The 13,060-nt window shown below is 46.6% G+C and overlaps 1 protein-coding gene across 3 annotated transcripts in view; it reads right to left on the bottom strand.

The window, feature by feature from the left end:
- FSTL4 (follistatin like 4) overlaps positions 1-12,252 on the bottom strand; it is a 439,834-nt gene extending 427,582 nt beyond the window's left edge. For all 3 annotated transcript variants that reach the window (XM_061188168.1, XM_061188169.1, XM_061188167.1), the window contains exons 1-2: positions 12,068-12,252; positions 4,296-4,431 (exon numbers count right to left, since the gene is read on the bottom strand). In XM_061188168.1, coding sequence (XP_061044151.1) covers positions 4,296-4,421 — 126 coding nt within the window. In that variant the 5' untranslated portion in view covers positions 4,422-4,431; positions 12,068-12,252. The remainder of the gene's footprint in view (positions 1-4,295; positions 4,432-12,067) is intronic.
- Between the last annotated feature and the right edge of the window lie 808 nt (positions 12,253-13,060).

A 13,060-nucleotide genomic window follows, 5' to 3' on the forward strand; every position in this document is an offset into this window, starting at 1 on the left:
AGAGGCCTCGCCCTGCCCGAACCAGCCCTGCAGCAGAAGTCCCGGATTCATATAAGGGGTGCCATCTGCATCCCAGTGAGCCACGCCCAGTGAAAGGCCCCACTCGCGCCTCCTGCTGTGACGCTTCACCCAGAGTCTCGTCTTCTCTGAAAGCTGCAGTTGGTACTAGGGAGTGTTTAGGAAGGGTGATTCTGCAGAAAACAGACATAAAAGCTGCATGCAGGCCTGTACTGTAGATGAGGCTTGGAAAACGCTGAGTATCCAGCCTGGACCCTGTCTGTTCACAGGGAGGAGGGAGTTGGTTTTCTCCACTCTCACAGAGTGAGGGGCCAGAGTGATCAACTCTTCTTCCCCGGCAATCAATCAAAAGGAAGTCAGGGGCATGGGGTGGGAGCTGTGGGGGGAGAACATCACTAGAAAGGGCAGGGGAGCATTGTCTTAACTGCAATCAAATGTGCAAGAACAAGGACACTTATTAAGGAAGAAAAATATTTTTTAAATTAATGCTCAGTCTTAGCAGCCTGAGTCCTCCTGAATGCCCAACCAGTGCAGAAAGAAGCCAGAGCATTTAAGTTCTCTGCAATTTGAAGGTGTCCTCACAGGGACAGGAGTGCAGTCAGCGTCAGGGGCCAACACTTGCAGAAGGGGAACGGGCTGGTCAACCAGGGCAGGATCCTGCTCTCTTAGGCTGACCCCTGGAGTTAGGGAAGACAGGAAGCATCCTGACTACTGACACCACTCCTACTACATATTTTTTTTCCTCAAAGACTGTTATGAGACTTCACACACACTGAAAACAAATGGTGTCTGACATCAAAGCATATCTCGGGTCTATAAGCACCAAGGCATACAAAGCTAACAATTTTAAATGGAACCAATATTAATATTTACAGATATTTAGTGCATGACTAGAAACCATGGGTAAGAGCAATTTAGGAAAAGTTCAGTAAGATCAAGAAGGATGCATAAGACTGTGTAACGGCCACCATCCAATCCCAGAGCCCAGCGGGTGATGGCAACACAGTATCCAGGTCTCAAAGGGGAGGGGACCTGCCCACAAATGTCTGCCCCTCAAGAGGGACATCCCTAGGGACTGTTATCACATCCCTTCTCACTTTCCTGGTCTCCCCAGTATAAAATTCTACCAATATTTATTTTACTACTGTATCTATCTTGGCCAGAGTGTTGGGGAAAGGGGGAAAATAAAATATAACTCTATTTCAGAATTTTGATAAGTTGTATCTCTCAGAATTGTTTCCTCTGAATTCAGAATCGCATTAGTATTCTAGATCATGTCCTGCCACTCAGCTCTTTATTAAAGAGGCACTCCACCCAGCTACATTTCTTTTTATCTATATTTGTAAAAGGGTAAACTCCTTGAAACTATTTCAACTGCAGTCTTTGTACATAAAACAATAATTTAACACAATTCACAATTGTTACAATTGCTTTAAAAATGTGCAAGCACACACACATTGGTCATTTAATCCTTATTTACCCTTAGGACACTCAAGTAATTGGTATAATAACTTGAAAGGCAAATCAAATCTTATTAATGCTTTCCAAGTACTTAAAAAAACTTAAGTCAATGAATGTTTTGGAAAGTACTACGATCAGGAAGAAAACACACACTGAAACATTTTACCATTTAGTTCCTGGAAAGGTTTTTTTTCATTTATTTATTGAGTCTCAGGAAACTGTTGGTTTTGATTCTTTTAGAAAATAAGACTGTCTGAGGAAACAGCTAGAGGAGTTTAATATGGTTTAGGCAGTGCGTTCTGGATATATTAAGAGCTACAATTCAAAGAAGAAACTACCCAGAACCTGTAACACACAGGACTATCTTGGATGTTGACAAGGTACAAGCTTGGCTTGGCCCACAAACTGCTAACAGATTTGCTGGGGGGACCATTCATGTCCACACCAGAAATGAGCCTGCTGTGCAGGGAGGTATAAAAAACTCATTTAAATACATGATAGTCTAATGTGAAGTTTGAAAGCACCAAGGCGACGTCATGACTAGTACTAAATGTTGAATAAATATCAATTGACTCAAAAACTCAATGAGCCTCTATTTTCCTCTTAAAATTATTAGACGCTGTAAGGAAGAGAAAGATAAAGAAGATGGCTTCATCCATATGCTAAAGCACAAATACAAGAGTTAAGAAAAAGATAGGAAAGACTAAGACTAGGAGTTCAGAGAAAGAGATCAAATGTAACCAAGAGTGGTCAAAGAAGACTCTAGAGAAAAGGTAAGAACCAGAGCTGGGCCTTGGAAGAGGGGCTGATTCAGACTTGCAAAAAGAGGGGACGTCACTGGGGCAGGAGGACACTAGTGAATGAGGGCACAGAGGGGCCGTGCATCAAGTGTCATCAAGGTCAGCAAACTAACCAGTTATGCTACATGTCCTGCCCACTCTCTCTAAACATTCACGGAGGCTGTCCTATGTCCTGGGCCCATTCACATTGTCATCATCTCATTTAACAGTTGACAGAAGCAGACTCAATGAGCAGAAGTTACAACACTTCACAAAAACTCAGTCTACGGCAAAGAGAACTGGATGGGTAGGGCGGTTGTACCGGCCTTTGGGAGTCCACAGAGGCATTACTTCCTTTTCCCAAAGCAGTGAAATTCCCGAACCTGGGAGACAATGGCATCTCCGGGGCTCTATCCTAATGGGGTGAAGGGGGGAACACAACAACACCCCCAAACAAAAAAAAGCCTCACTTCTTCAGGATGAGCATCATGTACTCTTTGTTGTTGATACACAAAGAATTAGGGTGGTAACAACTAAAATAAAGAGACCCTAGGTTGATATCAACTTACCTTCAATTTACCTCCAGCTAAATCCCACTGTAATAGGCTTGACTCTTTTAACTGAAATAAGTGATTTAAAACAGTGGGCCAATGAGCCCCAAAAGTAAGAAGACTAAATACACATAGCTGTGTGTTTGCCTGTTTGCTTTGCCGTTAAATATTCAACAATATATTTATAGGATTTAAGTGATCATTTTCCCTCTGTATGGATATGAGTATAACAGTTAAATGATTCCCATTGGGAAATGCTGGGCTCGCTAGCAAATCAGCCTTCAGACTCTTTCACAAGAACATGAAGTTGCATCCTTCATGGATTTAGATGGGAGAGATAGTGTTTCTGTCTAATCATCTGCTCACCACAAAGGGAAGCCATGCTAACTTCAGCAGGAAAAGAGTGCGCATTAAATTACCTCTGTAGCTCCCTGCAGATTAAGGCTTGTAGCTTTGGGATTGCATTACAATTAGGTAATAATGAAAGAGAAATCGTGTCTTTTGATCAAATAACGCATTAATCCTACCATATAGTGTGTATCGTTATTCACTCTCCGGGTAACGTTGACTTTTGGGGGTGATTTTTCTTCCTCATTCCACAGGATGGGAAGCACGCACAGAGAAAAGGAGAAGGGGAGGCATCACGGAAGACAGTGGCAGTTAAGATGCCCTGGAAAGCTCTCAGGTAAGAATTAGTATTCATCACGTCATCAAGAAAATCCTAGGTGGTTTTATTGAAAGGGTGTAGTCATTTCTCAAGGTTCAGCACGTCAAACCATTTTCTGCAGAAAAATCTACATCCCTCATGAGACCCAAATTCATGAGGCCTACTACCTGAGCAGGGCTGGCTGCAGTTTATGACTCCTCTTCACTACTTCAGACCAGAGTTCACTAAGCAATTAGCAGGATAGCAAGACTCTCCCGGGAGGTATTTGAGAACAAGTTTTTCAAGCACTTTAGAAGCATTTATATATACCTAACATGCCATTAATCATTCTTATCTGTTCATTAAGGCCGTCTCCCTTAGGACCTCTACCCTCCAGTTCTTACTCAGCCTGGTTCTTCTTATCTATATAGCTGAAAAGAAGTCTATTTCCTTTATAACATATTTTTTAATTAAAAGACTTCATTAATTCACATGGGTGTGCTCCACCAATGAGTCAGCACTTTCAGAGTGCTATTAAATATACACAAAGGCCGTTCTCTGGTGGGTCTGTGTGGAAGACAAAACATGCAGCCACAGCTTTATCTGGGGATACATTTTTGGCACTGGAGAGATTTTAGACAATTACTTAACAGCATGATATAAACCTCCTGTCCTTATCAACATGCGTGGCTTCCTTCTGTCCCCTACCAAAAAGGGGGCAGGATTTTAATTTTCACTGCAATCTACTTGATAAAAACTAAAAGTGGAAAGGAAATTAGATACTCTAACATTGAAAAGCAATGAGTTTTAAATGTCATGTCAGCCATGACGTGACTATACCTCTTCCCGGGACTCTCCCACACCCATGTTCAATCCTCTGCTGGTTCCTGGGTTCATCCACCCCAGCGCAGCAGGCAGGGAGGCTCCAAGCAGTGTGAGATGCAGCCAAAAGCATCCTGGTTTCATTTTGTTGAGCCTGTTGAGAAAATGACAAACACTCAAAACTAAGCACTGCAAAGTGTAAACAAGTCAAGGCATAGTTAGTTAGTGAGTACCTGTGCTCCAGAATCAGATAAATCTGAGTTTAAATTCTGGCACCAACCGTTCTGTTTTCCTGTGGAGAAGTTATATTACTTCAGAGCCTTAGTTTATTCACCTCTAAAATGGGGTCAGAATATGTACCCAATAGCGCTGCTGTAAGGACTGAAGCAGGCAGGGTCGGCACATAGTAAGAACTCTAGAAATGCTAACTGGTATGTAGAAACCCACTGGAAATGCACCTGCCACTACAACTGCAAGAACAAATGAGGGTGAGAAGGCTGAGGCACCTCTGTTAGGTTACCCTATGTCCATGCTTCTGTTTCCTCAGAAAGCATTTGCAGCTGGGCACACTAGTGCTCAATAAATGCTGATGAGGAATCATGTTAAATCTGTAGCACCCCTGTTTGTAGCTGATGCCTCAGTTAACAAGATAGTGAACTTCAAAACAGCATTAAAGGGTCTACTATTTTTATTTTTGTTTCAAGACCAGTCCTTGTAGTAGAATCCCAGCATCCAATGGATAATAGGATTTCAGTAGCATTTAAGATATTTCCTGAGACTCACTTGATAAATTGTCTAAGAAATGGACAATTGAAAGTAATCAAAGAATCACATGGATGAAAAAAACTAAGGATCAGCTATAATAAAAATTCAACTCCCTAACATATGCTGGGCATTGTGTTAAGAGGACAAAGACGCAGACTGGTACATTTGTCCAATTAGCTGTACTTTTTAAGGCTTCCACCGTGAACATATTCCAACCTTAATTTCAGTATCTCTAAGAAACATATCCAGATAGAACTCATCATGCAGTATTTAGAACTCTTACTCAAGGAAACTTTAAGGGTTATTGATTTCTGTGAGCACCATACAATTTAGTGCTTAATTGCATGTGGTCCACACTGCATCCTGCTCATGGCTGGGGAGATGAAAACACACAGAGCTCCTTGGAGGCCAGCACCCCCGTGACTTGGCTTAGGGCTGGTCATGAGCAGGTGTCCGAGTCAGAGATGATTAGCTGCTTGAGAGACCTTACAGCCTGTTTGAGGGGTCCACCCGTGCTCACCCCCAGAGCCAACAGCTTTGAAGGATCCCTGCTCTACACAAGGGGAGGTATCAAATGATCACTAGCGCTGATGCCAGGGCTGCCAAACAAATACACTCCTGCCACATGCCAGGTTTCCTTTGGCTGCCTTCCATACCCAAATAAAGCTGCTGCTCCAGATTTGCTTTATGTCCCCAACTTGAGACAGAAATGCCCACAGGAAAGAGAAGTCAAACTAAAAATTGTGGGCATATAACCCTGGCCTACGAAAGGCAAGGTTATAAGTTATGACTGTCTTTTAAGAGAAGACATCTCTTTTTTTCTTTTTCTTTCTCTTTTTCTTTTTTTTTTTAAGAGTCCACAGGCTCCTGCTCCTACCTCTGTTTCTTCAGCCGTTCATCTTTGACATCTGTAGGGAAAGCTACAGATACTGGGGAAACGGTCTGAGTGGCTAGTAAATACAATCTGAAGGTCATGGTCTCAGCACAGTCAGCACCAGCTCCTCCCTCTGAAGAAGGCGGAGTGGAGCAGACCGCTGCAGCTCCCGCAGCCACCTGGGAGAGGGCTGCAGCGTTATCAGCGGCCCCCCAGCGCTACGCTCCCTATCCGGGGCTCGAGCTAGGGTGTGTGTTCTTACAGGGATGAGGAGTGAAAAATCACAGTTGGGAGTAAAAGAGAATAAAAATGACTTCCCTAACTGCAACCAGTTTTTCTAAAAATAAATAGGGCAACTCCCTACTCCCCATAAATTATTCTCTTCTGAACACAGAGCCATCCATGTTCCAGAGACTGCAGAAAGCAGTTGCTGGATTTTTGGAATTTTTTTTAAACCAGCAAGAGTAACTCAAGCTAGAACTAGAAAGACACTGCTTCCTACTCTACTTTTATTAATTCTTCCCTACTTATCCACCATCAAACAGTGCTCATGGAGTGAGCATATATATAAAAGGTCTTCTTCTCTCCCTTTTCATGCCTTCAAGCCCAAATAAACTAAAAACAGCAAGATAATCACAACTTACTCTAGATAACGTACAGATGTCAATCCCTGGAGTTATGAAATATGTGAGCCACAGTATCTAGTATTTAGTTTTCAGTTTGCCTAGTAATCCAAGACCAATTATTTTGGATGTTTTATTATTAATGGATAATATCAGAATAAATTCTGTTCATTTCAATTGTTTCGGGAAGCGCCAAATCACTTCATTTAAGAGGGTGTGCCCAGAACTCTGGCATTAAACCAGCTGTTCTGAGATGTGTTTCAGGAAGCTGAACTGCAGCCCTACTGCACCTGGAGTCATCTCTGGTTTTGTCTGGTTTGTGTTGAGATTCCCGTAGGATTTTATTGGATGACAGGGAAACACACGAGCCAGGCCAACTACTGAAATATTCCTAGGCAGCCTCTCTGTAAAGTTTATTTCAGCTTGGCCACCACTAGATCAAACTTCATTTGCACGGCAGATGAGTCTGAGATGTCATTTTATACTCATGGTGATTGACAATTCATTCCGTCTACAGCAACAACAGTCTTAAAATTTACAACCCAAGTTTTATGACAGTTCGGTTCATAAAAAAAGAATATTGCGTCTAAATCAATTTTGATGATCTGTCTAATAACCAAATAGAGACTATCTATTTGGTTAACACATATAGCAATTACTATGTGTCAGGCACTGTTCTAAATGCTTCATAGGTATTAACTCATAATCCTCATTTCTACTCCATGAGGAGGGCAATGATTATCCTCTAGTCAGATGACAGAGGAAATGGGTCGCAGAGAGGGTTAAGTACCTTGCCAAGGCCGCGTGGCAAATAAATGGCAGAGCTGGGACTCCGAGCCAGCCAGGTGGACTTGGCGTCTATACTCTTAAACCCCATCCCCTGCTGCCTCTTGATACTTAGAAATATTTTATTTGGATGAATGGTTGGTTTTAGATGGGGGAACATCTATGTACAGCAAGATCAGAGGCCATGAGCCCCAAGTCTCTCCTCTGACAGATGCCAAGAGCTGTGTTCCTCCAGCTTTCATGGCTCCGAGCAAGGCCACAGGAGCAGAGTGAGGGGGAAGCCAAGCTGCCCCCCTCCTACACTTCACCCAGGATGCGGCCACTCGGCCCGCTCTCCTCGGCCTTCATTGATGCTGTCTTCATTGGCCAAGAAAGAATGTGGTTGAAATAACGAAACCATGAGGAGATACAAAGGATGCCAGGCATCGAGAGTACCCTTTTGCTCATGGGCAACACCAACCAGCCTGGTAGGCAGTCACTTTGGGTGAAGAGGACCTGTTGGAAGATTACTCATCAAATTCAAATAGCCCTACTGGCCCTCAGGCGGAAGAAAATACAACAAGAATCTCCCTGTCATAGAAATGGGAAGGTACCACTAATAAGGTCACAAACCCTCTTTTTCAACCTAGAGCTCCTTTTGAAATCAATTTACATTTATAAGCTTCATTCAATCCATGCTAGAGTCCCAAGATTGGTTATACATCTACCTGAGATTGTTCTCATAAAAGACCTGGGACTACCTTTCCTTTCAAACAACTCATAAGACACAATCACTTGATATTTAAGACATCTCGTTTCCAAGAGAAGTACTTCACTGCTTCCTCTGAGGTTTCCCACCTGAGCCTCATGTTTCCCCATGCTCAGGAGAATCAGGTGCCAGACTGGCCACTGCACAGACAGGACACCAAAGGTCTGGAAGGTGGAGGAATTCACCCAATGTATGAAGCCAACTCAGTGGCCAAACCTAGACTAAAACTCAAGCATCCTGACCCCTAGGCAATTGTTTTGTTTCTAACATAATCACAAACTTACGTACGGAATATGTATGCATTTTCTGTTTAGACAGACTGATTTTGCTTTTTTTAGTTCAGGATGGGCCCCATTAGATCATCTACCCCCCTTGCTGTGAAAACCACAGGATTTTCTGGTGTTATAATATAAGCTGATATCGTGCTATTATTTATTTGTATTTAAAATTATAGAGGTACAACAAATCTGTAGAATGTAACATTCCAAATACTGACTTGTTTTTTGAAGGAAGTTGAAAAACTGTGACCTAAGAACGCAAATGATCAGGGAGAAATAGGTATGAATATGTAAACTCCAAATCCACCCCACCAGAGAACATACAGCAGCATGTAAGCTGTCTTTATTGAACAGGGTCAGAAGCCAAAGAGAAGCACAGGCATTAAGTACAAACTTCTCTTTCCTCCTTCAGGAACCAGCCCTGTCTGGGAAGAATGGGAATTCTGACCCTTGGAGCTTTTGGGAAAGTCATTCACTGGTTCGTTCTCTCTCATCCTCTCTCTCAGAATATGGTGACACTACCAGACCAGACACTATGGAATAGTCACACGGAAATGGCTTCTCTTTGTAACAGACAGGATCAGAAATTATGAAGATGATTTGGCAGAACTAAGCAACACCACCCAGCCTTGAAGAGAATGGTAAGGTCTGTGACTTTGAGGCACCTGAATTTCTAACCTGATTGAAAAGTGTATGCTCTAGCCAATTACTTTTAGGTGCATTGCATTTTACACATGTGATGTTGGCAATCAACAAATAGAAACCAATTGGGGACCACTAAAATCCTACAGTTCTCTTCTGTATGCCTGCCCAATGTTCAAAGAAAAAAAAAGGCATATCAACTCCAACCTAAAACCAGGAAGCTGTATGCTAATTTCTTTTGCAAGGTTTAGGACCCCAGTTTTGATTTGTGAGTGTTTTAGGAAAAAAGAAAAGGGTTCAAACTTCCTAAAATAATCCCTAAAATACCAATCCAGGGCAATTAGGCATGGAAACATATGAAGCCAACCCTGAAGCAATCCATAATGAAGTTATATTGCATTTCCTATTAATTATCTACTCGGTATCTTTGGTTAATTGTTCCAACATTTGATAAATTTGATATCTAAATTAGTCTATGTGCAATGTGTAAATCTATGACATTCCTATTTACTATGAAGTTAACGCACAGAACCCTCACCCTTCCAACATTCAGATTATACCTCCTAAGTACCATGTTCGCTCCACTGTAGTTCTATTTTACTTGAAGTTGCATGCCTTGTGTTATGCACCAAGATAGAAAATGTAAGGAAAGATGTGCTCTTGAAATAACTGCCTAATTTGATTAATTAGTAAGCACAGAGCAACACAAGAAAGTTGAGTTTGCAAAGAAATACCAAAAAAGGCAAAGTAGCAATTAAGGAGATTTTTAGGAAATCCTGACTACTCAATGACAATTTCTGAAACGTAATGTTGTCAAACAGAAGCTCACATCATGAAGATCACTAAAAAAAAAAAAGAAAGAAAGAAAAGCCTGCAGCCCTTAGAAGGAGAAGAATCCTGAGTGACTGGCAGGTCAAGGTGGAAAAATCCAACCTACCCCTCCAGGACACAGCCAAAGTGATAAAAGTTCTCGCCATACCCAGAACAAGCTGGCCCCTCTCTGGAACAAAAAGCCTTCCTGGAACTGACAACAATTGAGGGTGGGCAAAAAATTTGGAGAGAGAAAAATCCATTGGAACAACTTTTATTAAGCAATTTTAATTCATTACATCAAAGACTATTTTCTTGCACAACCTTTGGCTCTGTCTGAAGTCTTTGGAGAGACGGGCTGTCTTTTTCCCTAGCAGGGGAAGAAAGTGAACATTCACCTCAGTGTGTTTAAACAGAAATAAACTAGTAATGCTGCAGTGTCTTCTCACAAAACGAAGATGGAAAGCAGACATGCGCCCTGTGGAGCATCGGCTCAGGTCTTCCATTAGAGTTACTGCCTCAGGGCTGCTGAGCCTCTGGGGTCAGAGAAGCCGTATCCCTCACTCCCTTGACCATTTGCTTCCCAGGTAAGCCCTCCACCTGACCACTGCCCAGACCCAGAGCCTGTCTGGGCCATTCCAGGATTAAAAGGACACTGTTAAAAGTCATCTCTGGCTTTCCCCTAACCTGATGGTAGGAAAATAACTCGGGACTTTTGAGAAAAGACCGAATTTCTTCCCGATCCCTTTTCTCCCCTCTCGGATTGTGTGATAATCAAAATGTGCACCAAAAATGGGCTTAAGTTACCGCGCCCCTTCTATTGAAATTCTGTTTCTGTTTTGCTCAGAGAATGTGGACGGATGTTTGCGTCTCAGGAGCCCATCTAGTACAATTCCTGGTGCACAGGCTTGCAACAAATTCACTAAGGGAACAGACCAAAGCTACCGGCTCCGCTCGCCGGAAACCTCGGCGGAAGCGACACCTAGAGGGGAGCGGAGAAGAGGCTGCGGAAGCGCTATTCATCAATGTCGGCGACAGTTAGCAGGAGAGAGGTCGGCTGGACAGCGCATGTGGGACCAACTCTCTGGGCTAGACGCAGACCTAGAAGGCCCAACTCTGCAGGTCCCCAGGAACTCACATAGACGGACACGCTGCACGGGATGCTCGCCACGTTCTGGGCATGGTGAGAAACCCTACTGCTCCAGCAGGTTTCTGTTCCTGCAAGAGGGGCGGGCGCCGAAGTCCTCAGGTGGCAGGCCTCAAGCGAACGCGCTCGGGGCACCGCTTTGTAAGCTGAAGGGAGCCCCGAAGGGTCGCGCCAAGCTCTCCCCCAAACTCGAGGCCACACTCGCACCCAAAGCAGAGAGCTCTGCCTGCTTCGCCTAGGTCCCCCCGAAACTTGGAACAGGTCTTTTGCTGGCGCCAAGAGGGGTGGAGATCACCCACATTACAAGCTCTTAGGACCAAGCCCCCTGCCTGAACATCCCCCAAACAAACTGCTCACTAGTGATTTCCCAGCAAATAACACCGGCCGCTTGCTTGGTACAACGACCGGCCCGGCCGAGCAGAAGGAGAGCGGCGGGCTGCCGGAGCCTAGTGGGGTCCCGGGTCCTTCCCGCGCCTCCTCCGAGAAGCCCAAGCGCTCAGCCCCGGACGCGGCGGCCCTCGGGGTTGTGAGGGCCAGGCCGGGCGCCGCGGGCCCTTCGGGCTGCGGCGAGCAGACGCCAAGTTTCCCCGCAAAGCTGGAGGAAAGAGGTAGTGAGGACGCCCGCCTCGCGCCCCAGCCCGGGGCCAAGGGCACGAGTCCGAGCCCAGGTGCAACCGCTCTCCCGTCTCGCCGAGGCCGCTCGGGGTCCAGAACCCAAGAACATCACCTGAAGGGTCTCGGAGCCCGGCGCCCGCTTCGGGCTCGGCCCAAGTGGTTCTGCGCGGTGCTCTGCGCGCAAGCCCGGTCACTCCGGTCCCCACTGCAGACCCAGGCCACACGCCTCGGCTCCCCAGCCTTTACCCCGAGTCCTGGCTCCGGCCGGGGTAGCCCTGCCCAGCCCGGGTCCTGGGGTCCCGTGCCCGCCTCCCGGCAGGCGGGCAAACTTGGCTCACCAGGCGCGGCGGTGAGGACTAGCAAGCGCCCGGCCGGGCCCTGCAGGGAAACGCGGGCCCGCGGGCGCCAGTACCCCAGCGGGGCGCAGCGGGACCGGTTTGCGGCGGCGGGGGCGGCGGCTTGGCACCCTCCCCACGGCTGCTCCGAAGCTGCGCCCGCGTACCTGAGGCGGCCGGGGCCGAGGGGAAGACCAGGTGGCCGGACTCGGAGGGCGAGAGGGAGCGCCCCGTGGTGGCAGCGGCGACCCGGTCCCGCGTCCTTCGGTCGGTCTCTCCGGCTGTCGGCGGGTCCTGGGCGCGCTGGAGGCTGTCGCGGCTCCAGCTCTCTAAGCCGCCGCGGCCCGCTGCTGTGGCACCACCTCCGCGGCTGCCCTATTTCTGCCGCCGGGACCGGAGCCCGTGACGTCACCCTCCGGGCCCCGCCTGCCCAATCGCCGCCACCTGTGCGCGCGGCCCGCCCGCCCGCGGCTCAGACCCGCGCGGGGCCAGCGGCAGGTGCGCGGAGAAGCCCGGCGCGTACTCGGGGCTGGAGGACTCCCGGCGCTCCAGGGCGATCTCTGCAGCCGCAGGGGCACGGGGTGCGCTCCCGGCCCTGGCTCTGTGGAGCCCGGCGGCCGACGAGCTCTCCCACCCCCCAACACACTCCTCCTCTCCTCTGGCTCTTTTCCGGGCAGGGTTCCCCAAGTCTGTGCTCTCAAGATGCGCTGCTGGTCTTAATCAGCAGCTGTAGCTTGTGGAGCTGAGGCGGGCCAGTACACCGCACCAAGAGAGCTGTTCCTGGACGCAAAGTCAAAGGACACTCCCCCTCGCTGAGAGCCAACAACCTGCGAAAGAGCGAAGTTTTTATTTCTCTCTTCTGAATCTGCCTTCTCTCATTGCAGAATCTCACTAAATCCTGGGCATACAGAGGCAGTCCCAGTTGACATTTGCCTAGCCTGGCCAAGCTGTGACCAGAGAGTCCCTTCTTCTGCCTTAGAACCAGACATGAGGCCTGGACCTCATCCCCAAGCCTGCGGCTCCCAAAGCTTTCTGGATCCCTCTTCAACATCCACAACTTTTGGAGACCACAGCCCAGTGATCATTTTGTTTCCATTAATTGGCCTAAAGATCAGTCTTGGTGCCCAAATAAACTGGAAACAACTTTGTAACTACTAGGG

The sequence above is a fragment of the Eubalaena glacialis genome, chromosome 4, assembly GCF_028564815.1.
Source record: "Eubalaena glacialis isolate mEubGla1 chromosome 4, mEubGla1.1.hap2.+ XY, whole genome shotgun sequence".
NCBI lineage: Eukaryota > Metazoa > Chordata > Mammalia > Artiodactyla > Balaenidae > Eubalaena > Eubalaena glacialis.